General features: G+C 37.1%; 1 protein-coding gene across 5 annotated transcripts in view; it reads left to right on the top strand.

Moving 5' to 3' along the window:
• EPS8 (EGFR pathway substrate 8, signaling adaptor) overlaps nt 1-27,304 on the top strand; it is a 141,252-nt gene extending 113,948 nt beyond the window's left edge. For 4 of the 5 annotated variants that reach the window (XM_086756055.1, XM_086756061.1, XM_086756048.1 and 1 more), the window contains 8 exons: nt 513-696; nt 4,083-4,216; nt 7,653-7,764; nt 8,729-8,872; nt 16,463-16,700; nt 20,217-20,397; nt 20,844-20,973; nt 25,901-27,304. In XM_086756055.1, the coding sequence (XP_086612181.1) occupies nt 513-696; nt 4,083-4,216; nt 7,653-7,764; nt 8,729-8,872; nt 16,463-16,700; nt 20,217-20,397; nt 20,844-20,973; nt 25,901-26,014 (1,237 nt within the window). In that variant the 3' untranslated portion in view covers nt 26,015-27,304. The remainder of the gene's footprint in view (nt 1-512; nt 697-4,082; nt 4,217-7,652; nt 7,765-8,728; nt 8,873-16,462; nt 16,701-20,216; nt 20,398-20,843; nt 20,974-25,900) is intronic. The other variant, XM_086756074.1, reaches the window with a different exon arrangement.
• Nucleotides 27,305-27,568: the final 264 nt, after the last annotated feature.

Here is a 27,568-nt window from a genome sequence, read left to right as displayed (position 1 = left end):
GTGGAGTTGGAATTTTTTGTTAGTAAAAGCTATTGTTTAACTTTTTATTTTAGAGGTAGCTAGCCCCCCTAAGCTTCCATGCTCCATACTTGCTTTCAGACTTTCTTGTAAATAGACTTTTCCTTTTGAAGTCTTTTGTCTGATACTTTCAGACAAATAAGGCATTGCAATACTTTTCCCCATCTAACAGTTACAACAAATCCTAGATTCGTTTGTGATTGATTCTTCTATTACTCATCCTTTACTACTAGACACAAATTTGTTGTGTTTAACCACTGAGAAGTCCTCACAGCAGGAGCAGTTTCTTTCTGCAGGGCACAGCAGGGAGCACAGTTGTGGTCAATAAATGTTTTTTGCAGATTTTCTGTGTTCTAGCACAATTCTGCCTGTACTGTAATCTCAGCCTTTCCTCTATACTAATAAAAATTCTAAAGCATTTAAATTTTTGGGAAACCTATTTGACAACATTTGTATGGTCCTTGATACAGATCTCTAATGCACTTTTCATACAGGGCGGACTGGCCCAAAGACCAATTTATTCCACCTTATGTCCCCCGTTTCCGAAATGGTTGGGAGCCTCCTTTGTTGAACTTCATGGGAGCTCCAAAGGAGCAAGAACTCAATCAGTTGGCTGAGTCCGTGGCAAACGTTGCAGAGCAACAGCGGAAGCAAGAAATGAAAAGACTGTCAACTGAGGTAGGTTACCTGCAACAGTGTCTTGTAAATTAGCTGAAGGCAACACTGGCTTCCTTCTTTCACAGTTATGTGACATTTGTTGAGTAATCATGCTCTGATGTCTGCTAAATCAGTGCAAGCTCAGTATACTTATATTAAAGTTATGTGAAACCAAATCCCTGTTCAGCCACCAAAAATGTGATTAGGAAAAACATAAGGCTTTTGCCTACTGCTATCCTTGAACTTGGTACACTTTCGCACTTCAGTTGGAAGGACAATCCAAGCCCCTACAGTTCAGTTTGATTCATGTCGTGTGCTTTCAGATCCCATTGATTTTGATCAGATATATACTTCAGGCAGAATTTGAACCAAAGTGTTCTCAAATGTGCACCTATGCACAGACACAGAGACAAAAAAAAAAACTTCACCACCATTTACGGAATTTTGAATTTAAGCTGCTTCTTCACAAATGTGGAATTTAATATTCCTTTCATTCATTTATCGATACTTTCAGTGTATTGCAAGAAAGTATTCAGAGGTGCTATCAGAGTAATGCCATGTCAGGTAATTTAGGCCTACTTCTGAAAAACAGCTGCCAATTAGAATAATTAATGCAGATGAACATTTTCCCATCCTTTTCTTCCAAGAAATGTGATGAATTTAGCTAAAAAATAGGTTGTTCTGTTTAGAGAATGGAAACATGCAACACCATCTAAAGCCTTCAGAGAAACCAGAGTGTATTTTCTGACTACCTTTGCTGAGAAACAAAGGGGCTGACTGTTAAGATTATACCCCCTACTCTCTTTCAGTAGAGTTGGCCAGACAATGTACTTTGGTTTATGTGAAAATTTTAAAAATAAAAGTGGATTTTGTTGGTTTTTAATTCAGAAAAAAAATCTGTTGCCTTTTTAAACGTATAAAAGTTTTAGTTTTGGAAGCTTTTTGTTGTTGGGAGGACACAAGCTTTAATTTAAAATTTGAATTAATTTTTCTATGCTGCCTTTATTTTCAATACATTGTTATCTTAATTTTATAATATATAGGATATATTATATATAGTATATCTTATTATACTATTGTATTATATAATATATGATATATATTTCTTTTAACTGTTAGTGAAAAAATGCGCATATGGAAGAAGATTCGAGGGAAGGATGTCATGAGATGGTATTCTCTTGTGGAGAATTATCTTACTGGAGAAAACAAAGCTTCCCCAGCAAAAGTTTATCAAAACTGCCATTGGGAAGTTTGTCACAATAGAACTTTATTTTCATTAAAATCTTCGTTAGTCAAAAAAAACCCAAAACAAAACAAAAAAAAAAACCCCACTTCTGCTGAGCTATAGAGATGAACAAACTGGGTAAAAAGTCTGCCACATGAAGGAGGATAACATAGTACATATTTGATTACTTAAAACACTGTTTGGCTTTATGCCTAACAAAATATACAAGAATCAATGCACCAAAAGCTAAGTTATTGCCTGTGACTTGTTTTGAGGAAAAAAGCATTTAGTGCAGTTAATGAGAAATGTAGCTGTTTCCATTGCTGTAACCTCCTTCCTTAGTCATCTCCCAAAAAAAACCTCATCAAACATTGTCTCAATGCTTCTCTGCTGCTCTACATTTCCATGCAGGCTTTTCTGTTTACATTGTGCTCCTTCTAAATAATAATAAAGAAAGATTAAAAAAAATAAAATAAAAAAATTTAAAAAAATAAAATTCTTACAATTCTGATGATTGTAAGAATTTCATTTATTATTTATATATGTAAAAAGTTAAATAAATTTGGAGGGGGAGAATACATTGAGAGATTTTGTCTGCTTGTGTTTCAGAGAGTTGATTTCATTCTTTTTCATGGCTGTAATTTTTGTTGGATTGGTAGTTTTTTTGTGGCAACTCAGCCTCTTTGTCTTAATCTTCAAGACAGCCAAAAAAAAAAAAGTATGCCTTGCACCTGGGGTGTCAGGCATTGGTTTCATGGCTGTCGCTGACTCCCGCGTGGTCTTGGGCAAGTCATTTAACCTTGGTACCTTGGCTCCCTGCACCAGTGCCACCTCAGCACATCCCTAGGGGGAAAAGCACTGAGCTGCTTAATAGCTCTGAAATGCTGCAGGTGCTCAGCTGGAAAAAGCTGTGCAAGTGCAAAATGCTTTTTGTTTGCAGCAAAAGGACCACTCTGGAGTGGGTGATGCTAGAATAAGTATTCTTTCATAAGTCTGCTGTAACAGCTCATTTCATAAAGAGTGCTGGAAAAATAAGATGAGAATTTAAGTATTCATCTCTTGCCACTAATTGGCCTCGTATCTCAGTGTGACATCACTCTCCTGAGGACCAAGGCTTGTGTCAAGAGCTGTGCCATGCTGGGAGGGGAGATGGGGTGCATGACCGATAGGCAAGTGTCTCTGGGTTCCAAGTCAGATACTTGGAGGTAGAAATTGGGTGAGTGGCTTTTCTATAGCCACACAGAAAAAAAAAAAAAAACAAACCAACAAAAACCTAAATAAAACCCCCATACCAAACGAGGCTTAGATATTTGGCAATTTCTGTTGAATCTCAGTTGTTCTAACTTGTGCGAGGAGATGGTGGTATAAGGAAAAGATCTAGAATGAGCAATTTCAATATTGTAAACTCCAGAAATGAATTGCTTAGCCTGTTTTTCTTTTGGGGAATGTAGGTTAAAATAATTCTTACTTAGAGTATTATTGCTGTATTTAAGGGTGGGTTTTTTTTTTTTTTTTGTAATAAAGAACTGCTGTTTGAAAAGCATTTCCTAAAGCCCTGAATATTCTTATATAAGTGCTTGTGATATATTGTGATTATTTTTCTTAATTAAAATCCTTAATTATACCCACTATCACATTCCTTTTGCATTTCTTTGACTAGAGTCATATTCAGTGAGAGGGTGACATAAATGAGCCACTTGATGTTATGAACCTGCACTAGAGTGATAATTTTATTGGGAGGTTTTATTTCTCATACAGACTTACTGTTAGCTACTAGAGGTTTCTGGCTTTAAGTGTACATCTAAACAAAAGCTCAAAGTGGTTTCTCAGTGCAGTTAATTTTAAAGCCATTCAGCCATTGTTTATAAGTTGCGTTGCTGTAGCGACATCTGAGAGATGACATGGTCCTTGCCCCAGAGAACTGTTTTTCTAAGGAATATCCACTGCAATATTAATGCAGTGGGATGACTTAGGATAAAAATTCTTTTATTCTTATCCTTTTGATCTCTCTGTTTATGTATTTGAAATGCAGAAGTTATTAACTTTTCATAGCAGAACCGTGAGCACCTGAGGATGCATGAATGTTGACAGGGACCCTGGGGGTGCTGGATTAAGTGAACTAGGCAGTGCCACTGATGCCACTAATCCACTTCTGTGGCTTTGTTTCTTTTTTGTCTTCCAGCCTCCCAGTGTTCCCGACTACCCTCCGTCCGACGGGTATGCATTCAGTAACACAGTTTACAAAAGAGGGCCGCTGCTGGACCAGGGGGCGGCTGTTGCTGCCTTTAAGCAAACTGTTAGCCGGCATGTAGATAGGTAACACTGAATCAATGGCGTACGTGGTGCTGTGGATAACTGTCCCAACTTATTGCTATTGGGGTGGTGGTGTCTGTAATTACCTCTGGTTCTGTCTGGAGCTGATCATTATTTCTATCAGGAAGCAATTCTGGTTAGTAGTCGGTATTCTGCTTTTGCTTCTCTAAGGCACATCATTAGATCTCTTTTAGTATAATTTCTTATGAAACTACTCTGTTTATGTATGCTGTTAAACCAGTGCTTTTGTAAAAAATGATGTAACGGAATTCTAACCCGGCTGAGAACACAGAATCTTCCCATTTGGGTTTGAATTTTATTTCTGCTTTGTTTCATGTTTTTAAATATACTTTGCTTTTTTCAGAACAACAAAGAATGAGAAGTCTGCTCTGAGATTCATCTGTCCTTGTTGTGAATGATTTTTTGATTTCTTTAACTTCTTTCTCACTTAGAGCTCCGTAGTCTCCTGCTTTTGTTTTCTGAGCTGGTGCATAAATATCCGCTTTCAGAATAGTAACTCCTCGTTTCTTCCATTCTCTTTCAAATGTTACCAAAAAAATGCTCCGAAATGTTTGCATAGCAACCAGTGTCTTTTTGCATATCCTCTTTCATCCCTTTCATTTTAGCCTGAATCCAAGTATCTTGGACAAGATCAAATGCAGTAGACGTTGGCATCTGTGCGGAGAATTTATATCAGTACAAACTATGGAAGTAAATTGGTAAAGCAGTGGTGGAATTGCTCTGCCATGTCAAACTGTAGTCCGTATAAACCATATGAAGAGAATTTTAGCTTATGTTTTAAGTTTTTGGGATCAGATCACTGGTTAAAACAACATTAATGTAACTATTTTGATGAGAACCTTAGCATCACCCCTAGCTTTGAGCTATGTGCTGAAAGATCCTGTTAATCTGCATGGAAGCATATTTCCTACATGGTATGCAGAGTGAAGATTTGATTCTTTTCCTGAACTTTGAGTTCTTCTTAACAACAACAGCAGCAGTAGTAGTAATCTCTAATATTTTTCTTAAACTTGGTTACTTCCTGGGTTCTTGTCTCAGGACCAGCTTGAAATCTAGATGATTTGTGCTCTAAATTCCTTTCTCTCTTATCTGTAATGTGATAAGACCTGTTTTGTCCTTTCAGAGTAAGAGTATTCCATGCAAAGTTGTTGCCTCCATTTCAGATTTAGAGAATGGGGCTTATTGCATGGAACTATTAATGATATCAGTGTATCTGGCTGCGACTGAAAGAGTCATCCAAGCTTCCTTTGTGGCGAGTAAAGAGAAATGAGTGTTTCTAAGAAACAGTTCATGTAAGGTGAAATGAGTCTTTTGAAAGATATTAAATGAGAGATGCTGTAGTGATGCCTGTTTCTCACCATGGATTGCAGGAGGGAGTCTAGATGTCTGGTACTGATGTAAAAACTCACAGTGTGCCTCTGACTCCCAGTTTGTTCAACACGACACAAACTTCCATTTGTTAATTGGCTCTTGAAACATATATACATACCTGGTATAAACTCATTATTGGGGGAAAGCTGTTAATGTGTATTACCCCAAGTAACTTCCATTTAAAGATAAATATTAAAGCATCTGTGAAGAAGCAGGTGGAGGAATGAGTTTGGAGGAAGGAGTGAGAAATTCAAGCTGACCCTTTGAGCCATTGTTTTGCTGGTCCTTGTTCAAAGCTGCCATTGCTAATAAGTGGTCTGAAGGCAGTGGCTGAGCCACTCACTACCTTCGGAGGGACAAGTAGGTTGTGCCTTGTCTAAGGAAATTTTAATCACAGGGAACTTCAGTGAGCCTTGTTCCAACATGCCAGGACTTCCAGAAAGGTGTGCTTTTCTTGGGTGACGTAAACTAAGCGTCTGGATCTTAAACTTGATCTCTGCAGAAGTGTGTAGCCACTGACTGTCCCATGTTCTGGGGATGTTGCTGTTGATTGCAATAGAGTGGAGTAAAACTGAAAAGTAAGCATTTACAAAAATTTTTCCTGAGTTATGTTTTCTGAAGGGATCAGGGTAGTTAAGTGTGGACAAGGTAAGAAGACACAGTTAGTGAAATGAGCTTGGAAAGGCAGCCTAAAAGTAAAAGTACCTTCAGAGGTATGTTAGTCATATCCCTGAAATAGTGAGGAAGGAGTTGAAAATTACATGAATTTTGAGTGGGTGGCAGAAAAAAATTTGGATTACTCACACATCTTTCAGCCTCATGACAGCTATTCTGCAGGCTGGGGTTCATCCCATGTTTTTCACTCTCTCCTTAAACACTTTAATGTCTTGTCTTTTTTTCAAAATAATATTTCAATCTAAACATGTCTCTTCCTTTCCTCTGCTCTTCAAATCAAGTGAGACAGTTCTCCACAGCCATACAATAGCTAGGTCACTACTGGATTGCTCAGGCACGCCTGGGACCCACAGCTACACAGGACCAACATCAACAATCATCTGCTTTTGTATCCCTGTGCTGCAATGTTGTATCCAGCATTTCAAGCCATTGATTGTGTCATGTTTTTGTTATCTGTTTGGATTTATTTTTTTTTAACTTTACTACGTGGTTTGGCTTTGGGTTGTTGGGTGTAATTTGCAATAAATGAATTAATGTTACTGTTTCTTTTGGACCTCTTTTGAGGGAGCTTGGGGCCTTCTCGCCTTGAAGAGGTACTGTGTCAAAGAAACTAGTAGCTTTTTACCCAGAGGCAATCTAAACAGATCTTTCCTCGTGGAAATGGAAAGACACAGAGTTAAACAGTGATATACCTTGTTCTACAATGAACTCTATTTGTAACTGCCAAGAAGTTATTTTTAATTTTTAATTGATGCATAAACTTGAGATTGATAGAGTTGATGGTATCTTATGGTCAATTAAGAAAACTGATACACAGTAGGCAAACATCTTTTTAGATTTTAATTCCACTGGTGTTTATGACAAGAATTTGTTCATCTATTATATGTTAGAAGCAATTTATGATGAACACTAGAAATACAGTTTCATACAAAGCACAAGATATCAATTATATACTAAATATAGTCATTTGTTTATATAGCAAATGACTGCTTAACCTGCTGTAGGAAAACAGACTAAATATAGTCTATATGTTTATTTTAAAACAATAGTACCTGCTAATCTAAGATGTTATCATACATCTTGTAAACAGTGAGCTGATAAAGATTATTGCTTCTTGTGGTCCTTGTAGGTCAACACCTTCTTTTTTTTTTTCTTTTTTTTTTTTCTTTTTTTTTTTTCTTTTTTTTTTTTCTTTTTTTTTTTTTTAACATGTAAAACGGTTTGTTATGAATAGATAATTCCACAGCAGCATTGTGTTATGATGGGGTTTTTTTTTGTTAAAGTGTTTTGCACATTGTTGGAAGAGGGCACTTGGTCTGTTTTTATTTGCTTGAATATCTCACTGAACAATAGTCTGATCTTTGCTTTGCAGAAACTATGAAGCACACAATAAAGCACAGGCCAAGAAATATGCCAAATGCAAGTACGAATTTATGGCAAGAAACAACAGTGAGCTTTCAGTCATGAAAGAAGAGATCGTAGAGGTAATTTTTTTTGCAAAGAGAAGACATGAATTTCTGGTACTGCTCAAAGCTGAGGATACGTTTTCTGTAGGCAGTGTGACTGTCCTTAATGTTTGCTTCAATTTGTTTGATTTATTTCCCTTAATATGGAAATTTTAATTGATTTGTTTTGCATCATAGATGAGATAAATGGTGATTCTGCACTGAATTATGAATTGATGCTGTAAGCATCAGTTTTGCATCTAAGCTAGAAATGTGTCTTCCCTAGTGTTGCTTTTAAAGGCCTCATTTGGTAGTATTTAAATAACTGGCTCTGGGAAACTTTGTGTATGCCCAGGGAATAGTAAAAGACTGTTTTACTGGAAGAGTTGGTACCCTCAAAGCTAGACACATTTGGAAGGGAGGAAGCAACAAAGAGAGAAAATGTTGTGTATGAGATTGAAATCTGACTACCTGCTGTGCAAACTGGCCATCCTCCTTCAGTTCCCTGTTTACTCAGAAGTGATCTCTCCAAATTTGTACTCTCCTAGAATGATGCTCTATTCCTTGGGTTATTAGTAGTTACTTATTCCTTTTGTCAACAGCATATACATTGTCTAGATACCAGCCTCTCTGTGCAGCTATTTAGTTTTCATTCCACTGTGTTGTCCGGCACGTATCTGAGTTTACAGAGGTTCACTGCAGGCTTTTCTTCCATATCTTGACTCTCAAGTTTTGAAAAGTACAGTATTACTATGTAGAATTACGGATGGTGGTGACCAAGGAAGCCTACAGGGATTTCTTAGGACATCTGTGTAAGATGTGTTGGCAATTGCAGAACCTGGCAAAGTTATGGGTGGGTTTTTTTGTTTTTGTTTTTTGTTTGTTTGTTTTGGGGTTTTTTTGTTTTGTTTTGTTTTGTTCTTTTGTAATGATGCAGTCTAAGTACTGGCAGGAGGAAAGTCAGGAAAAAAGAATGTGTAATTAATTTACCAAATTATTTCAGATTCTGGATGACAGAAAGCAGTGGTGGAAGGTTCAGAATAAAAGTGGCAGCACAGGCTTTGTGCCAAACAACATTCTGGACCCTCTGAGGAATCAAGAAGGTGGTCTAGGATGGTCAGAGCCTGCGTATACCCGCACCATCCAGGTACTGTCTGCTCCTTGGGAGTGAAACTTCTTTTGAAGTGTGCGTGTGTGTGTGTGGAGGAGGAATAGATTCATAGAAAGCTAAAATATCTGCAGGTTCCACTGATAGATATATCAGAAGATTTATATTTCTTTTACAGACTAAGGCTGATTTCTGTATTGCATGGAGTCTAACATGAGGATAAAGTTGGCAGAGATATATCAAAATCTTTTCCTTTAAGGGCTTTTTTTTTTTCTGCTTATTTGCTTAGAGGTGGTAATTTTGATCCTAATGGATGTGTATGCATTTATTTTAATTGCAAATATCCTTTGTGGATTGGTAGCTGTTGATGCCAAAGAAGGAGTTTGAATTATTTAAGGTAGGGTCATCTAGGAGAGTGAACGCTAATTTTTCTTTTTATTTTCTGTCTTTGTGTGTCTCTATCTTAGTCTTGCATTTATTTAATTATTGTAATTTTGGAGTCATAAAAAAACAGGCGTCTTTGCTTTTGAATTCACAAAGCAGGTATTTTTCAATTACTGTGTCTGTTCAACTACTGTTCTTCTGACCCGGTTTTGGTTTTCTTTCTTTCATGTGGTGGTGTGGAATTAAGTTTTTTGTTGTTGTTTCTTTTATATGTTGAACAGAATTAGAGGGGAGAATACTAAAAAAAAAAAGTCTTACGTCCGTGCAATTGTCCAGCTGAGTAAGGATATACAGGATAAAGTTGTAATGTGTGTTTTTAAACAACATTTAAATGGACTGGAGGCTCATAAAATAAGAGGTGGTATTTTCTAAGACCCGTTTCTTCCCTTTTATATCTAATGATTTTGAAAGGTTAGGCAAACAAATTTGGATTAAGCAGAAATTCCAGATCTGCCTCTGAATCAGGCTTTTTCAGTCCAAATGCAAACCAAACTTCTGTTGAAACTTGAAGTTTGATTTAGTTTAATTTAGTCTAATATTCATTCCTTGTGCCTACATACTCCAGCTGATGACTGGAAAATGAGAAATGCCACAATGGTACTTTTGATAGTCTCTGCTGAAGACTCATCTAAAAGTCCCAGTCAAAGATGTCACTATGCTGGATTCTGTGTGCACAGCTGTCTTGAAAGCTGCAGCTTTTGCACTATTTCCAGTTTTGCCATGGCTATGAAAAATGTCTTGAGAAACAGGTCCTATGCTATTTCTGGTGCAATAATGTGCTAGACCTGTCTTGAGCTTGGTGGGCTTGAATCAGACTGTTTCTGAGATTTTCCTATCCCTAATTGTTTGCCTACAACGTATGAGCTCATTCTAAATTGATTATGGTTTTTGCCTGTCTGTGAAATGAAGCATGCATTTAGAGTGCTCTTCAAATCTTGATTTAAAGATCTGACCTTTTTTGCTTCGGGTGCATGCCATTGTGTGTGTTTGGAATTTTCCAAGAAATCCTGAGCAGAGTGAGTACAGTTTTGAGTAGATGTTCGCACTGTTCTTTGTAATGCGCTGCGGATTTTGAAGTTTTCTGTTTGAAATAATGATATAACATAGGAAATAATCATTTTCACAAAGCATTCTCCATGGACCTATGAAAATTAGGGTCAGAGAACAACATTTAAGATAATTTTGTTTCTTTGACCTCTGGCAGGTTGTTCCCTGCAGTGCATATTTTTTGTTTGTAGCTTTATCATACTTGGATGTGAACTTGAAATACTGTGAAATTATTTAGGAATCTAATGAATTACACAGGATAAAGGGAGTCTTTACCAAGCCATGTCAGCAATGTTGTTCTTACAACTTTATAGTGATTATTATAATTTTAGCAGTCCTGAGCGTGCTCATTTGTCTTTTTCCTGGTGGTAGATACACGGTTCATTTGGGATCTGTTTGCATAACCCTATTTATTTTCATAACAGCGCTATGAAACACGGCTGCTATTTCAGAGAGAAATGAGGCGTTGAAGGGATGACTGCCTTGCCCAAGGTCAAACTGGAGAACTTGTGGGTAGAGCAGGAAATTGAAGTGGTTCCTATCGGTGCCTTTGCCAGACCCTGAACAGGAGCAGGCTCAGTGCCTGGTGCTGCGCAGCTTTTGCCGGTCTCCTAAGTCGCCTTTGGTTTTAGAAAGACTGCTTTCAAAGTAGTCTGTCTGCTGCGGTGAGCACCCTGGTCGGCTTCGAGTTGTGAATAAGTGCTATGTATGTACAAGGTTAGCATATTTCTTTACAGACTAATGGCCTTCAAAGCACAGCTGACCAAAGGCTGTTTCCAGATTATTAGGAAGGGTGAAGGATTCCGTTGAAATAGATAATTTTTTTCATTCAATTAGTCTACAGACAGAGACACCCTTTCTCTGAGAGATCGATGCCTTGTTACCACAATTATTGTCAGAGCTGCAAAGTTTATTTTACTCTTGCTCTGTTCCCTATCCTTGTGACCTCTGAGTCCACACACAGAATTAGATCCTGATTTTTCTCTCAATTCGTTTCAGGATCCAGGTCCCAGATACTTGAAAGCACTGAATTGTCTAAGATGATACTTGCAGGAACATTGCAAGCAATATCGTAGTTATTTCATCATCTTTGTGAGTCAGAGGCTGTAAGATTCTTTCTTCTGGTCAGTTGAATTAGTTCTAGCAAAACCATGTTTTTACTTGATTGGTACTTTTGCACATTTAAGAGAGCATTTTGCTGGTTTTTTATGTTTTCCACTAATGTTAATTATTATCAGAGTTTCCTGTGGTGTTGGTATTTAGTCTGACTTTTTATTGTGAACCAGCAGTGGTACTTCACCATCCCTTTATATATGAACATAAGCAGTTTCCCAGGCACTCTGATTTCTTCTTTTGTACAAGTATTGCTGTTAAATGTAGAAAACAATTAATCGTAGCATTTCTTATTTACTATGCATTTTATTAAATTTTTTAAAATGCTCTTGGAAAAGAAATTTGAGGACCATAACTGAGGTAGAGGTGTGTATCTTGGTAGGCATGTTAATTAATCTCATGACACCCTTTGTGAGGTGAGACAATTATATTATAGAGTATGAAATCCCAAAGCACAGAGATTAAATATTAAGCTAAATGCAGTTCTGTAATCTTATAAAAAAACGTGACTATCTACAGAAGTGTGATAGTGTATCTAAGAGGCATATTTATGGTATGTAAACACCAAAACAAAAGTCTCCACCTCACATGGGACAAGTGTCCCTTTTCATTTCTGGGTGATCTACAATCAAAATCTTTCTTTCAAGTCTCTTTGTTTAGCATCTCACTTAAAATATCTCTGTGGGAAGTTGTTTGCCCTCAAGCACAGAATTTGTGCTGCAAGTTAGTATCGTAGTGTCATACTCATCTTTTGCCAACTGGTATCTCTCTGACAGATCATGAAGTGTTTGATAATGAAGAGATGCAGTTGTCAGGTGTTCATTTTGCAGTGGCCAAAGAGATGTCATAATTATTGACCAAGAGCTAGTATCTTTTTTACCTCATTTTATATAAAATAATCTTTAAAGTTGCCATCAGAGCAAGACTTTTTAATGGCTTTTAAAAAAACTTTCCTGTCCAATTTAATATTGATTCAATCACAAATTGAGATGCCACTTATTATACAAAAATGTACTGAATAGTTGTAAAAAGGATTTGATTAACGATAGAAATTAAAAGTCCCCAGTTTTGCCCATAGGTTTTTGGGTTTATTTTTAAGAAATGAGGAGTAATCCTAGCTAATACCAATTTGAATAAGTAAATTCTTTCTAAATTTCTCCTTCCATCCTAATGTACTTCTTGCTTTCTGGAAAGATTCCAGCAAGACAGGTTTGTAAATACAATGAAAACATAAATTCTTTACACTCTGCAAAGAGCTAGTTAGGTTACTTGTAGTGGGATTTTAATAGGCAGCTGTTTGACCTTGCATGACAGCTGAGCCCACTAAAGGAAACTGGTGACAGACCTTGCTTGAAATTTACTCTTCCAGTCTTGAGTACTTCATTGTCCCTTTTGGGTGAAGACAAGTAGTTGGTTCTCTCTTCTATCTTAAAATGAGTCTGAAGAAAACATCCAAACCACAACGCTGTTGACAAAATTGAGAGTGAACGCTCTGCAGCCTGCTTGGTGAACTTCTGTCACTGTGCAAACAGGAATGTGGCACTAAAATGTTCTGAAAGAGAGTAATGGGAAGCTCTGTGTCTGTGTTAAATTAATTAGAGTATTTCCCAGCACAAATGCTAGTTATGGGTGTATCCAATGCCTTTTTAATGCTAAATCTGTATTCGCCATAGTTTGGATACACATATTCTGTATTTTTGAAACTTTGTTATTCCCATTTTTTTTTACAATGATCAAGAATTAGGGTTGATACCCTTAGCACTTTTACTCAAACTTATTATTTTGCTTACATTAAAAATAATTATATCATACTGAATTTTTATTTTTAACAAGATGTAGCCTGCAGTGTGTTGAAAAAGAGCTTTGAGAACTCCATTTTTTTTTTTTCCATAAAAACAAAGATTTTCTGGCAAAAATAAGGAAAAAAAAAATAGTCCCAGCAAGCTTTTCTGATCTATCTGGATTTTTAGTGAGTGTGTATCATCACTGTTCCAAATAATTTAGAGGATTTGTTCCAGTTTACATGAGTTGAGGATTGCAAGTTTATTGTTAAAAGAAAAAAATATGAGTAAGAAGGGAAAAAAACCCAAACAACCCAGAACTGTTTGTTGTTCTGATGGCTGTCAGCAAACTAGTGAGTACATATCTGTCAGCAGTGACCTTTACCTCATTTTCTAAGCTAGCCAACATTTCTTAAGCTAAAATAAATAAGTTCCTTTTTTTAATACCTGCCGTGGCTTAATTCTGATTGTTCTACAGTCACAAGTGTTCTCTACATTCACCTTATGATCTTCAATCCATTGTCAGTTTTTTGTCTGGGTTTTGTTATTTATTAAACCTCTTTCTAAATTTCTGTCTGGGTAGGTGCTTTGAAAAGAGCTCATTGCTTGTATGATGTCACATATGTATGTTCTGTAGCCAACACTCCGCTCATTATTCAAAAGAAGAAAGTGAGAATAACTCACGTTGTGAGTTGCTTAGTGAGTAAGAAGAGGTAATTGTTAGCACTGATGTTCCTTTATTTTAAGTTGCTAATGTGTGTGAAATTTCGGGAGTGATGTATGAGACAGTTACTTTTTACCTTTTTAACAATACCATTTCATGTGATTTACTCAATTTTCCTCACAGCAATTGCTGGGAGAGCTCTCAGAGGTAACAAAATTTTGGACTATGTAGTTACCAAACTTCATAGTGCATGCTTATTTTGTTTGTAGCAATGAATAGAAGTGATTGGATGAATGTGTGGATGTCCTCAAAAGATCTGCAGTTAAAAAAGGAAATATTAAAAAAAGAAATGGTTAATGCGATTCTAATGGATAATTGGCTTTTGGTCACTGTTCAACAAAATGTGAAGTGTGTTTCAATGCAGTTTCATTTGCAAATTTAGAATGTGAGTAACACTTCCAGTTTAATTTTTATTTTCACTCCAGCAAGTAACTTTGATGAGGCTTGTGATTGCAGTACAACATGTTTTTGAAACTACATCAGTAGCATCCATTGAGAGCTACATGTAGTGTTTAGCTATCACTTTTTCTAGACTATGATTGTGGTGATATGCAGTTGATGCCTTGGTTTGTAATGAATCTGCTATACCATAAAAAGAGACTTACTTTTTCCTCGCATGTTGTTTAAGAAGGCCAGGGCACACAAGAGTGCATTGTGGGGACAACAATCTAGCAGTCTGTGAAAAAGGTTTAAAAAATATATGACTATCATTAAAACATTTTAATATCTATGAAATTTTAAAATTCATTAACAATTATTTGGGTATACCATCCATACATGTATCATAAATTATGGTATGCTTACTATATATCTAGTAGGGCACTCTCTTTCCACCAAATGACAGGTTTTGTAAATGTATGTTATCCTACTTGTTCTCTTTTATATTATGCATTTCACTTGTCTTGGCATTTGACATTTAAAAAAGCATTTATTGTCTTAACACTGAAGTACTAGAATACAGAAAAATCAGTCATATGATTTTTTTTTTTTAATCTCCTCACAATGCACTAGACAAGGTGAACACAAAATGATTGGGATGTATGCCTTTGAACAACTAAATGCTAAGAAAAAAAAAATGTTTGTTGGAGAATGTATTGTAAGGCTGTATGTTTGCTTCAGTAGCTGACTACCACAATTTCAGTGAGAAATTGTCAAAGGAAAATTAAAGACTTTTTTTCCTAGGCTTAATTAATTGACTGGGCACAGAAGCCGATGGAATAAATTTTTTGCTGGTGTAACTCAGCATAGCTTAGCTGTAATGGTCCCAGTTTACATTCACTACAAAATGCCTTTTCTATCAGTTAAACTTACCGAGTTGGGGATTCCTGTATAAGGGCAGTTGCTGACATTTAATGAAAGTTTGATTGTTGTCAGGGCAGTGATGTGCTGCTCAGATGCCAACATATGGCTGCTACAAATATTTCCCTATTTGATCTGCCGTAAACCCTCTGCCTCCAAGGAAATAGGGAAAAGTATTTCGGGAAGGAGCAATGAGTCTGGGGAATGTACTCATCTATTTTCATACCAAACTAAGCAGACTTCTCATAACTAAGAAATGAGGCATCCCTATTGAGCAAACAAACTTTAATATTAAACTTTCAAGCTGTGTTAGTCCACAACTGTGGAGAGGGAGCACTGTTAAAACAGCAAGATACGGAGTTTGAACTGTTTGAAAGAAAAGGGTAGCGCAGGTTGCTTACGAGCCTCTGGGCTTGTCTGTCATTGGGATTGCATAGGGAAAATACGTGCCTTTCCCTGTAACTGGTGCTATTCTAAAGACAAAGAAGGAGAAAATAAATTATTCCCCAGAATTATTCTTCAGACACCTGCTAGTTAGTTATTAGCAGCAAGATAATTTACATGTTGATAGAACATTGAGTAACGGGGGAAAGAAACAGCAGCCCTATTCCAATATTGTGGGGTTTAGGTGTTTTTAATTGGATTATTGCATTGAGGTGGCAGGTAGTGACCACACAAATAACTGAAAAGGCACAACTGATTGGATAGGAGAAGCAGAAACCTATTAAATGATGTCTGCACTTCAAGAAACAATGTGTTATCCCAACCTCAGAGATGTTTGTAAGTTAAACCATTAGTCAGGCTTAGATGTGGCTGGATATGTTCATTTTTCACTGTTTTTTACATAACTTCTCTAAAATACACATTTTTACACTGATAAAGTCCAAGAATTAAAAAATTTTGGAAGCTGTTAAAAAGTGCCAGGTAATAGAAGTTTGGAATGTAAAAATAATTTCATTTATAGAACTCATCCTTTTGAAAGAAAAAAAAAAGTGGTTTAGATTATGCCATTGCTGTGCATTTTGTGTCCACCAAAGAAGAAAAATGATGCCAAATCAAGTTTTGGCAAATTTTGGATCTATATCTGGCAAGTAAGATGTCCTTGTGCAATAAATGAAATCAATTGGTGCAAAACATCCCAGGATTTTCTGCAGAAGCTTGAGTTTGTCTGATGTCTTGTCCAAGTCTTGTTGTAGACTGAGTCTCTCTGCATCTTTTCAGAAACAAAGGACAGACTATGTTGCAAAACAACCTGATCCAGTTCCTGCTACTCCTTCGCCACCTCCAACACCCGCTCCTGTCCCCGTGGCTGTCCCCCTCCCTCCCTCTGCACCAGCACCTATACCAGTTCCCGTGCCCAAAGCGCCAGCAACCGTCAGCCGCCAAAGCAGCACCTCTAGCGACAGCGGTGGTAGCGTTGCACGAGACACCCAGAGGCAGAAGCAAGTTCCAGTGGATCGTAAGTTTGTCTAAGAAGCAAGAAAAAAAAGTATTTCTCCCATCCCTATGTATTTTGCTTAATCCTTAAATTCCTTAATATTTCTGTTTGGATAAATGTTTATGAAATATTTAGCTTTAAGCTGATGTTTAAAATACGCATTTTCTATGTATGTATATGTCTTGTGACCCTCGATTGTCACGATGGTGAGTAGGGACAAAACACTTCTGCACTTGTCTCAGCCCTAAATCCTCTCCTTTTATGACCATTTGGGATCTTCAGTCAGTGATTTTCAACACTGTGAATGCCCATGCTGGTATTTTAGCTACTGTACGTTTTCCACCTGAACTCACTGCTGCATTACAATCTAAATTGCTTTTAAAATCAGTTGGGCTGTTTCTACACTTTTGTCCATGGTCATCCATATTTCTAGGGCCTTTGCACCATTCTGGAACACGTGTCCAAGGCTTGCAAGGGGACTAACAGGTCTGGCTGATGCATAGGATCCATGTTGTAATAGTGTTGAAGAAGACTCGTCTTAAAATCAGGTCCCCTTAGCTTGGTCAAAGCAACAGCAACTGGCAGGCCACAGAGCAAATTTTCGTGTCCTCATCTTAGGAGAATGAGATAACATGCTCTGTAGCCGTTTAGTTGGAAAAACATGGTGACTTGCATCCAGCAGCATGTGGCACTCATGAAAAGTTCTGATTAAGGCCACCTTGTAAATACAAAGCCTAACTGCTCCTGAGGCTCCTGCTCTGTATTGACTGAAAAGCAAGTTAGGTTAGGAGAACTTCTTTAGTCAATAATTTCTGTCCTAAATGCACTTTAAGCAATGTGATTGCTTGGCTTAAAAATAGCTGAAGCTTGTAGGCAAGCATTTGCTATAGCTTTAAATGTAATAGCTGTTAAAATAATGAGCTTTTTGCAGTTCAAAAGTTGACAGCTTTTCCCATCCTCTGCCTCCCAGCCTTATCAGAAAAATCCCACTTCCACCTGAGGTAAAAACTGGCACTGAGCATAATCCTTTCTAGAGAAGGGCATCTTTTCCCGCCCCTCCCCACTGGATGGAAAGCATGCCTGCTTGGATAGCCGCACTCTGTTGGTGGAGCCTGCTTTGACATTACCGGGTGATGGACAAGCTCTCAGCTAAGCTCTGAACTCAGGAAGGCTCTGGGACCTTTTTAATACTTTCACATAACAGACTGGCTGGCTGGAAATTATAAATGAGGAACAGCCTGGCAGGAGGAACAGGCTTCACTGCCATTTCCCAAAGAAACAGCAGGGCCAGCTTCTGCCTTTGTCCTATTTTGGGCTGTTTATTACTTAAATAAAAACAGAAACCCGAGCAGTTATAAAAGATGTGGAAAATGAGGGTGACTTTCACACACACATGATGGCCGCCTCTGTCCATTACAGATGGAAAATGTGAAGGCCATCCTGGCTTCAGCTACAGGGTGTGAAGTGTGAAGGCTTGCTGTAGACTAAATGGTTACAAGACATCTCTTGCTCTCTCAGCCTCCGCTGAGGCCCTGGGCTACAAGTGAGAGCTGCTGTGCCCTCCCAGGAATGTTGCTCAAGCCCAGTTAATGGGCTTCAGGTACCGCACAGTCCTTGCACAACAGCTGCCTCTGCAAAGGCAATGGGCAACCCTGCCTGTGTTCCAGCTGCCCAAGTGCCCACCTGAGTCCTGCAGAGAACACACGATGTCGTACCTGCTTCACACTGCGGGTATCTTGTTTATTTATGGTAATGCTTCTAACAACTGCAAGAATCTGTTATCTAACAGCTAGATATTTGTCTTTAGATACAGTCTTGGTCTGGATAAAACATAAGTCTTTCAAAAATCTATGTAAATAGAAGGAAGATAGCAATTTTCTCGCTTTCTTCCTGTCTGGGAAAATAACTGATGCATGCTTCCGTAACAGTGCCTAAGGGCTTTACTTGTGTATCTCATCTCAGGCCTTCACATATGTGAAGTCAGATGACTGAGCACGTCACTTCGGCTTCTGATTCACACTCTGGGGGAAAAATATCCAACACAATAGGGCCTGAATGCCTCAAATATTTTACTAGAGATACTTTGTCCACTTTCCACCTGGGGCTATTTTGTAAAAGAAAATGGCTAAACCAAGGATTTTTTTGTTGTTATTGTTATGATTAAAAAAAACATCCTAAAAGCCTATGTAAAGCTTGTTTATATTTATCTAACTGGCTGGAGGTGTTGATCCTTGGAGAGATTTTGGGGGAATATAAAAAGAAAATAGAGAGAATCATTTTTGCTATCTTACAGTTTTTTCATATTGAAGTTATGTCATTTTCCTCTATTGCTATCAGTGTAATGGGATAAAAGGTATAGCTTTTGCCATCTGAGTGTGTCAGAGAAGGTGATGTAGGTACTGAGTGTGTATCGAAGTGAGAAGTTTGAATAAAGATGACTAAAAATATCTTGGTAAGGAAATGCTGAGAATTTTTTAGATCATTTAAAGTTGTGTGTCTAAGTATTTTTATAGTAATTCCAGAGTTCCTGCATGGAGAGTTTAACTGTGCTAAATCAATATCTTCTTTGTGCCCAAAGATATATTTACAGCCTTTTGGATTCTACATGGTTTTGTGAAATTGTCCATAAAACTTTTTTATATGCATTAAAAAAAAAAATTAGTATCATTACAATTTATTTTGTTGAATTATATGAAAAGCATTTCAGTTTGCCTGCTAATGACCAGCATCTGAACTAAATGCTTCAGACAAATGGGTTCTGTAGGATTGCAAATTTGTACAGTTTTGTTTTAAAAACAAAACAAAACCAAGTCTTGCCCAAGTCCTGTGTCTCTGATGAAAACAACTACTTTTTTTTTTTTCCCTCTTCTTTTTTTTTAATGCAAAGTGTGACATTTTTTTCAGCTAAACAGTCACTCCAGACGTGGAGTGAATTCAAATTTCTTAAAACCTCATGAAAAATTTGATTACTAATAATAGCTTACTAGATGTAAGGTGATATGTGTCAGCAGCAGTGAAATTTTTTTGACTGCATTGATTTCCACTAAAAAGTTGAGCTTTCAATTAAAAAATGCTTGAGGAAAGTGCTGCCTTTCCACATTGTAAGCAGTCTTATATATCCTTCCTCGTCTTTTTTATTTTCATTTTTAAAATATTGTAATTCTATTTGAAGAAACGCAGGCTATGACAATGGAATAACTCTCTGAGTCCATTTTCTTCTACAGCTTGGTTGCTGTTGGACAGATCTATTCCTCTGTGCAACTTCAAGCTCCTCATTCTAGGATCTCAGTTGAATTTTGGGTTGTTTTTTTTTTTGGTTTTGGTTGGTTTTTTTTTTGAGATAAATGGGAGTATTGAAATCTTCCTTGGGGAAAAAAGGAAAAAAATAATTGTTATATCTGTGAATGTGAATGACTGTCTGTGAATGACTCTTTAAATCTTAATATCTTCTTTTTTCTTTAAAGTGGAGTATAGCAAATGACCTGGCTTTGATAAAGCAACCTTGAGAGTAACTCATGTGGGACATCTGTCTTGCAGGCAGGAAATCACAGATGGAGGAAGTACAAGATGAACTTGTTCACCGGCTCACCATCGGTCGGAGTGCTGCCCAGAGGAAGTTCCATGTGCCACGACCAAACATCCCAGTAGTTAACATCACTTATGACTCTTCTCCTGAGGATGTGAAAGCATGGTTGCAGTCCAAAGGATTCAACCCTGTGTAAGTTTGAGGGCAAATATAAGAAATTGTCTTAAAATGATTTTTCTGTCTGCGACTAGGATGTGGCCTGCTTGTTTTTTAAATCAAGCAGCCTTCTGAAAATCAAGACACATCAGCTGTACCCTTGGAGAAAATAATTTGTTTTTACAAATATATGTATTTATGTACATGTATCTGTATATTTAATATATCTATCCATATATATCCATATGATTTTAGATGTATAGAGATTTAGATGTATTCAGAAAAAGATACATCTGTTTGCCTCCACCAAAAGGTACTGGTTATGACAGATACAGCATTGACTTCAAGTGTCCTGTTGCATAAAGTTTTGTCTTGATTAAGTAGCCCTACCTGAGAAAATGTGGGATGAAGACAGCCTACTTCTCTGCCTTAGCCACTGTATTTTTGCTTATTTCTTGTTTCTTCCCTTGATATGACTCCAGGACTGTGAACAGCCTTGGTGTGCTGACGGGTGCTCAGCTTTTCTCCCTCAATAAAGAGGAACTGAGGACTGTTTGCCCAGAAGGGTCTAGAGTCTACAGCCAAATTACGGTACAGAAATCTGCCTTGGAGGTATGTATAACCATTCTTACTAACCTAATGCTGGGTTGATGTTTTTGAACCCATAGAAGTAAATAGCTCTTTCTGTGCAGCAGCTGTTCTTCTCTCAGTTCCCATCATATTGATAAGCATTGTTTGTACCTGGGTTATTTGGTATTAATCTGTTGAAACAGCATTCCTCAAACCACCAAGTGAGATCTCTCCTCACTTCTAAAGGGGTCCACAAAGTGTTAGAAAATGTGCACAGTAGTACTCAAGATTAAGACAATTGTGCACTGTAATCAGGCTGCCAGAAGACAAAATAAGCCAAAAAGGGCTTTGAGGGAAGCAACAGGAGAGAGTGAAATGCCGTCTTTTTTGCCTCTTGTTTTGCCAGGTACTTGGACAAACAGGTACTCCTGGTACTTTTGTGGTGATAACTTAGTTTTGCTTTATCGGTGTAGAGGGGATTTGATTTATTTGCTGTGAGAAAGTGGTAGAGTGAGCTCACTGTTGAATCTTGAGGCCTTTCAGGTCAAAAGCTGGAACATCTATATCGGCAATTTCAAAGTGGACACTGTGCTAGCAGAATTACTGAGCTAAGGATAAAAAAAGTGTTGTATCTCTGCATTCATTGCTCTGCAAGAGGTTACTTTAATTATAGCAGTATTGTCCCTTAAATATCTTAAAAGCTTGTATACAGAGTTGTGCTAGGTAGAATGTTTACCATTTTAAACCAGGAAAACTGCAGATGCATCTACTAATTTTATTTTTTTTTAAACTTGTTGTGTCAAGTGGAGAAATGGGCTTGGTGCTGTCTAGGGTGAGAGTAGTCCAAACAAGAAGCTGTATTCTTCATATTCTGTTTAAAATAAAATCTCAAAAAAAAAAAAAAGATTAAAATGTATTGCTATCTCTTTAGGAAGCTTTAAATCACTGCGTTAAATGATTTTAAGCTTTAACTATCAGATGTATTTTTAAAGACAAGTTTAAGATAATGCATATTTTACAATTTACCTGATCAATGCAGATCAGAGAGCATTGCATTCTAACACTGTTAAACTTGCTTTATTCCTTTCTTCAAGCTGTTTTCCTGTGAGAGGAAGGGAGAAATATTTCACTTTTATTCTTAGGAATATATGTCACTACAGTCCAGTGCAATCCATCATTTCCTAGTGAAGATATATTTGTATTCTTCAACTTTTCTGGAATGTCAACAATCTTATTTCAGTTTCATAAATAAAGCCTCTATGTACTGACATGCAAGTGCAAAAAAGAAAAAGCTTGTTAAAATAGCTTAAACAAAAATTTACTTCCATATCATCGTTAATAAGTATTTTATGGTTTATAACTTTAGTTTGGTGGGGTTTTTTTCCTTTTTCTTAAATACAGTGTTTCTTACCAAAGTGTCTCAGAATGTGATTAAAAGGACAAGATAAGCTGTATACCTCAGGGATAGTGACTTGATGGAGGAGATCAAGGAAACGAGGGTTTTAACATTGCACTTAAAAGAGCATTTCAGAGTTGTCTGTCCTGCCCAGGGACTTCATTATGTCCTGTAGGGTGTCAGACTAACCTCATGATTTGCTGTGCATGTATGTGGATTTCTACTTAGGTATCTAAGAAAGCACTGTTCACCTTTACGGTGGAAGCTGGTTTGAAAAACAGATATTCACTGGATTGCAGAAGTCTGTCCATTTTTTTTATGTCGGTGCTGTTATTCTACTTGCCTCAGTTAGGTCTCACTGCAGGAAACTGGGCAGTCAAAACTTGTCTAATAAATGCTTCAAAACTTGTCTAATAAACAGGTACTGAGACTTTTAACAAGGTCACTGGATTTTGTTAGTGAAAAAGTCATTCAAATATTTATTGCTGCTTCAATTATTTTCAGATTTAACTGATGAATTACAGAATTTACATAATTCCTGATTGCTTTAGCCTGTTGTTTGCTGAATTACCCAGAATGTGAAGATGCATCTTCCTTTCTATCCTCATACTATTTCAAGTGGCAGGATTTAGGAAGGCTGTCCCTGTTTAAGCGAAGCTCTAGGGATGAGTATCGCTCACAGCCAAAATGTCTGCATGTTACCTAGCAAAGATGAGCTTGCACATTGCAAACAGGGCTTTGTTCTTTCTGCTTAAACTAGAAAGGCTTCTAATAACAGAAGCATTTAAGGACACATGTACTGGTACCAATCTCAGGCCTATTTTGCAATCAAGCATACTTGCGTGCTCTTTATAAACAATTACTGGGTTACGAGTATGACCACAGTAATTGTCCTACGTGATTAATCAGTGACAAATTTTCATCAAATTCTGTAGCTCTGGCATCCTTTAGGTAGTATTTGTGGTTTAATATTGCAGTAAATGACCTGGGTGTTAAGTGCAAATGGCAATAATAGCCAGAGACAGAGCAAACTCACATACTCTCTGGCATTACAGAACTCTGTGCATCATCTTTATTATTTCTGCTCAGGTATTCCACAAGTGTTTTTGGATTCATACCATTTCTGCAGGGTAGTGAAAGCCCCGCTTCTCAGATTTGGGCTGTGTTCTCAAATACTGATAACCAAATCTTCATCTTTATGCAGCTGCAATTTTCTTTTTAATGTTCTTCTGCTTCAGGCAGAGGAATTCAGTATTTTGTACTCGGAATTCCAATTGTTGCTGGAATTTAGTAATTTTACCCTTATGAGGGGAAAAAATTGAACAGGTACAATCATTTCAATTGCTTTATTTTCTCTTCAGCTCTGAATCACACTAGAGTGTAAAAGATCCAAGGAAGCAAAACTCATAATGGAGTTTTGTGCCTCCTGTATAAACAGACCGCAAGTGTGAGGAAGGTGTTTGGAGTTAAACAACTTTCTGCACCTGACCAAGCAAAAGCAGAAAGACAACTCTGTGCAAGACCAGTGTGTCACACAGCAGATAGCTGACCATAGCCAGGGCCAAACACTACCTTTCTGCCTGAGGAAATGGTGGTGGCAGGCAGCGATGTCTTCAGGAGGAGGCAGGATGCACCACACACTTTATACTGATCAGAGCATCCTCCCCAGGAGCTGTTTTCTGGGCTTGCTCCAGAGAATTGAAGTTCACATTGTATGCCAGATACAGTCCATTATAGCACCTTAGGTAGTCATCTATATGGATTCATATTTTCATTGCAAAGTGAAAATATTAATAGTCTCCATGATTATGAGGTTTTTATGTGTCTATTTCCTTAACTTCTGTTGAGCATTTCAAGCTCAACATGTTGAAAAGCACTACAGAAGCACAGAGATACGATATTCTGAACACTGCCTTTGTCATCTTTGTCATGTGGAACATTTCAGGTCCACATTCGCATTGTCTTCCTACTCATCAATTGGAACCATGGACACATATCACTCTAAAACTGAAAATGGTTTCTATCTAATATATGCATCAAATCACAGGCTGTTCCAAAATTGTATTCCCAAGAACAGCCCCAGGCTACTTAGCTACACTGTACCCTGTCTCTGAGTAGGATGTGCGTGTTGCGCTGTGCCACATGATGTATTGCAGTTGGTTTAGATGTGTTTCAAGCTCATCAGTCATGTTGTTATTGATGTTATCAGGAAGGTAAACTGTTTCAGCCTCAGCTGCTCAGGCATTTTCAGAAAAACATTTCCACATGACCTCTGATAAAGCACGTTGTTGGGTATCTGCTGATGTTTTTTATGCATGACTTCAGTAATGGGTGACTACTGCACTTAGTCTGTATCTGAAACGAAGTGGGCAAGGACAAGATGAATTAAGACAAATAAAAGGGCTCTCTCACCTTCAGGAAGTCAGTTATAAGCCCCCTGCTTTGCCCTTCCACTCTGAGAGGAGAGCGCAATGGTGATTTACCTAGGAGAAGCATCCTAGCCTCCCTCTCTGTGGATATCTAACCAGTCTGCCAGGTAATGGCATCAGATAATGCATTGTGATAGATATAATGGGCAAGATGTGAATGAAATTTTATGTAATGGGTTAAATTTTCAGAGTTCAGAAGCAGTTGAAGGATTTTCCCCTTAATAGTCTTGAAATCTGTTTTACAAATTTCAAAACCAGTTTCTGCTTCCTTATTCAGAGGCTATTTTGGAAGCTAGTTTTGAAGCTTGGAAGGTCATGTCACAGCCAAATAACACAGTAGCGGGTATGGCTCTTGCTTTGTAATCCCCTAGTTTTATTCAAAGTCATGCACACTTTGGAAAGTTCTGCTCTAGTGGCTATGTGCTAATAACTTCATTTATGTTGTCAAAGCAATCTTTTTGCAGCTAGACCTGTTTTTTTTCACCTTAGCAGGTGAAATAAAGCCTTGTCCTCAAAATACTACACTGTGGCTAATACAGTAATATGATTCAATTCTTAATGACTGTGCTCTAAGTTTGAAACTTGTGTCTGTAAACAACAAATTCATTATGGTGTATTGTGTAACGTGCGACACTAAGGTTGAGGTATCTGAATCCTTACTTAGGCCTTGGCTGTGCAAATTCATGTGCATGCTTGAATTTTGTGTTTACATAAATTGAAAACCACCAAGGGTTTATGTGCTTTAATTTCTAAATGTGATTGCCTGATTTTTAAATACTCGGGTGGAATGTTAGCAAATTTGCTGAGCTTTAACCCTGCTTTAACTGAAGCCATATTTCACCCCATAAACATCCAACTCTTCCAGGGGCTTGCATGAGAAATAAAGATGCTCAGCAGTGCTGAAAGTCAAGCTGACACGTTTAATAGTCCGCAGGTTCTTTTCTGATACACATTTAAGATAGTGTAAATACTTTCCTATTCCAAATGTTATTTAACCAGATTCTTAGTGCATTGTTAGTTCTGGAGCTGCAAGGTGAGTTTAATTTGTTAAAACAACTATTTTAATAAAACGTTGGCAGAGGAACTTCATCATATGTTAAAACTACAAGTAAACTCTTTTTTTTTTTTTTTTTTTTTTTTATAGGCTAGTAGTGGTAGTTCAGAACTGCAAGAAATTATGCGAAGACGACAAGAAAAAATCAGTGCAGCTGCCACAGATTCAGGTGTGGAGTCCTTTGATGAAGGAAGCAGCCACTAAATGTGTTTTCTCTTTTCTTTCATTCCATTGTCCATACCATTATACCATCCAGCTTTGCTTTAGTAAGCAGTGAAGGGGAATATCTTATTATATTGTAAAAGTAAATAACATAAAGAAAATTTACAGTGGTCTCCACAGAAGTAACTGCTGCTGGCTTCTCGTCATCAAAAATGAACAGATGAGAAATTCAATGTAGGTTCCTGACAGGTGAAAATATTGGCCCATGATTCATTTACACCCAAAGACGAGTCTTGGCTGTATGGAATTAAGAGGACAGGTAAACTGGAACACGTCTTTGTGATTCATCTGAGGGAGGCTGAGCCAGCAATAAAAAAGCATTTAAACCCTTCAGTAATACTAAGAGTCTCAATTCCATCTCTTGCTGTAGTGTGCAATTATGTCTTTTTGGCTCAGTCTGTCTTGTCATGCATTTGGCTACAGAATGTTTAGTTAAATCGTTGATGCCAGCAATCAGAGAGGAAATGTTTAGAGAATGAACAGTAGCCCAACATAGACTGAATCTTTCTTGCATCACTCCCAAAATGTTTTATTACTAATGATGCTGTTTATCGCAAAATGATGCTCTGTACATTGATTTTATCAATACTTCACTCACAATGAACTATAATATTGCACAAGAAGGAATAACTAGAAAATAGTAACACAACTCCGCTCAAAAAGGTGATCAGATCTGCCGTAGGTAGCCATGAAACAATTCGCAGTACATTTTTTTTTAATATACTTGCATTTTTTTGTTTGTAACTTAACCTGTCAAAAGAACAGTGTATAATCTAGACTTCTTTGTGTATTGATCGCAGATGTCAGTTTTTCCTTATGTAAAAAGCTATGTTCCTTTATAAATGTAATCTTTTGAAAAAGTGGATTCCTGGAGGCAAAAGGGGGAGAAAAGGAAACATCCCTTCCAGCAAATATTATTTTTGAAGATGCAATGACTTTTGTCTCAAAAATGTTCTGTTATTTCACATGTTCATGTGATTTTATATATAATATATGTATTATATATAATATATAATATCACTTAATTTAGACAAATTTAATCATCTAGTTTGATTAAGTTTCATAGTGCCTTTTTCACATGAATCAGCTTAAAATCTGCAATAAACAATATTTCTTGTCTGTTAAATTGTTGTATCTTTGTGGCTACAAAGATGGTATTGAAATAAGAAAGTGTTCTTGATTTTTGCCATTAGTTTGCTCTTCCTCTGCATACAAGGGAAAAAAGAATCCTATTAATTTTTCATAAAAGAAAAATTAAAAGCTTAATAAAGATGTTTAGTGCCATTTATTGTAAATGTCATTACAAAAACAACTTCTGTGCATTCATTATGTGTCTATGTATATTTTTACATTTAATATATATTCTTTATGCTTATGAAGAGTACGTAGGTTCTACCTATGTACATTTTCTTCATTTCTTCTACCTGCTTTTTTTCTTCATTTAAACATAGTCTTATCCAGAAAAGGGTCAAGAAGTGATGAATCTCAAACTGAAGATTCCAACTGCCATAACAATTACTAAAAAATTGATTCTTG

Source organism: Chlamydotis macqueenii, chromosome 1, assembly GCF_036417535.1.
Source record: "Chlamydotis macqueenii isolate bChlMac1 chromosome 1, bChlMac1.mat, whole genome shotgun sequence".
NCBI classification, from domain to species: Eukaryota; Metazoa; Chordata; class Aves; order Otidiformes; family Otididae; genus Chlamydotis; species Chlamydotis macqueenii.
The sequence above is the reverse complement of the archived record's forward strand: the minus strand, read 5'-3'. Positions and strand labels throughout refer to the sequence as shown.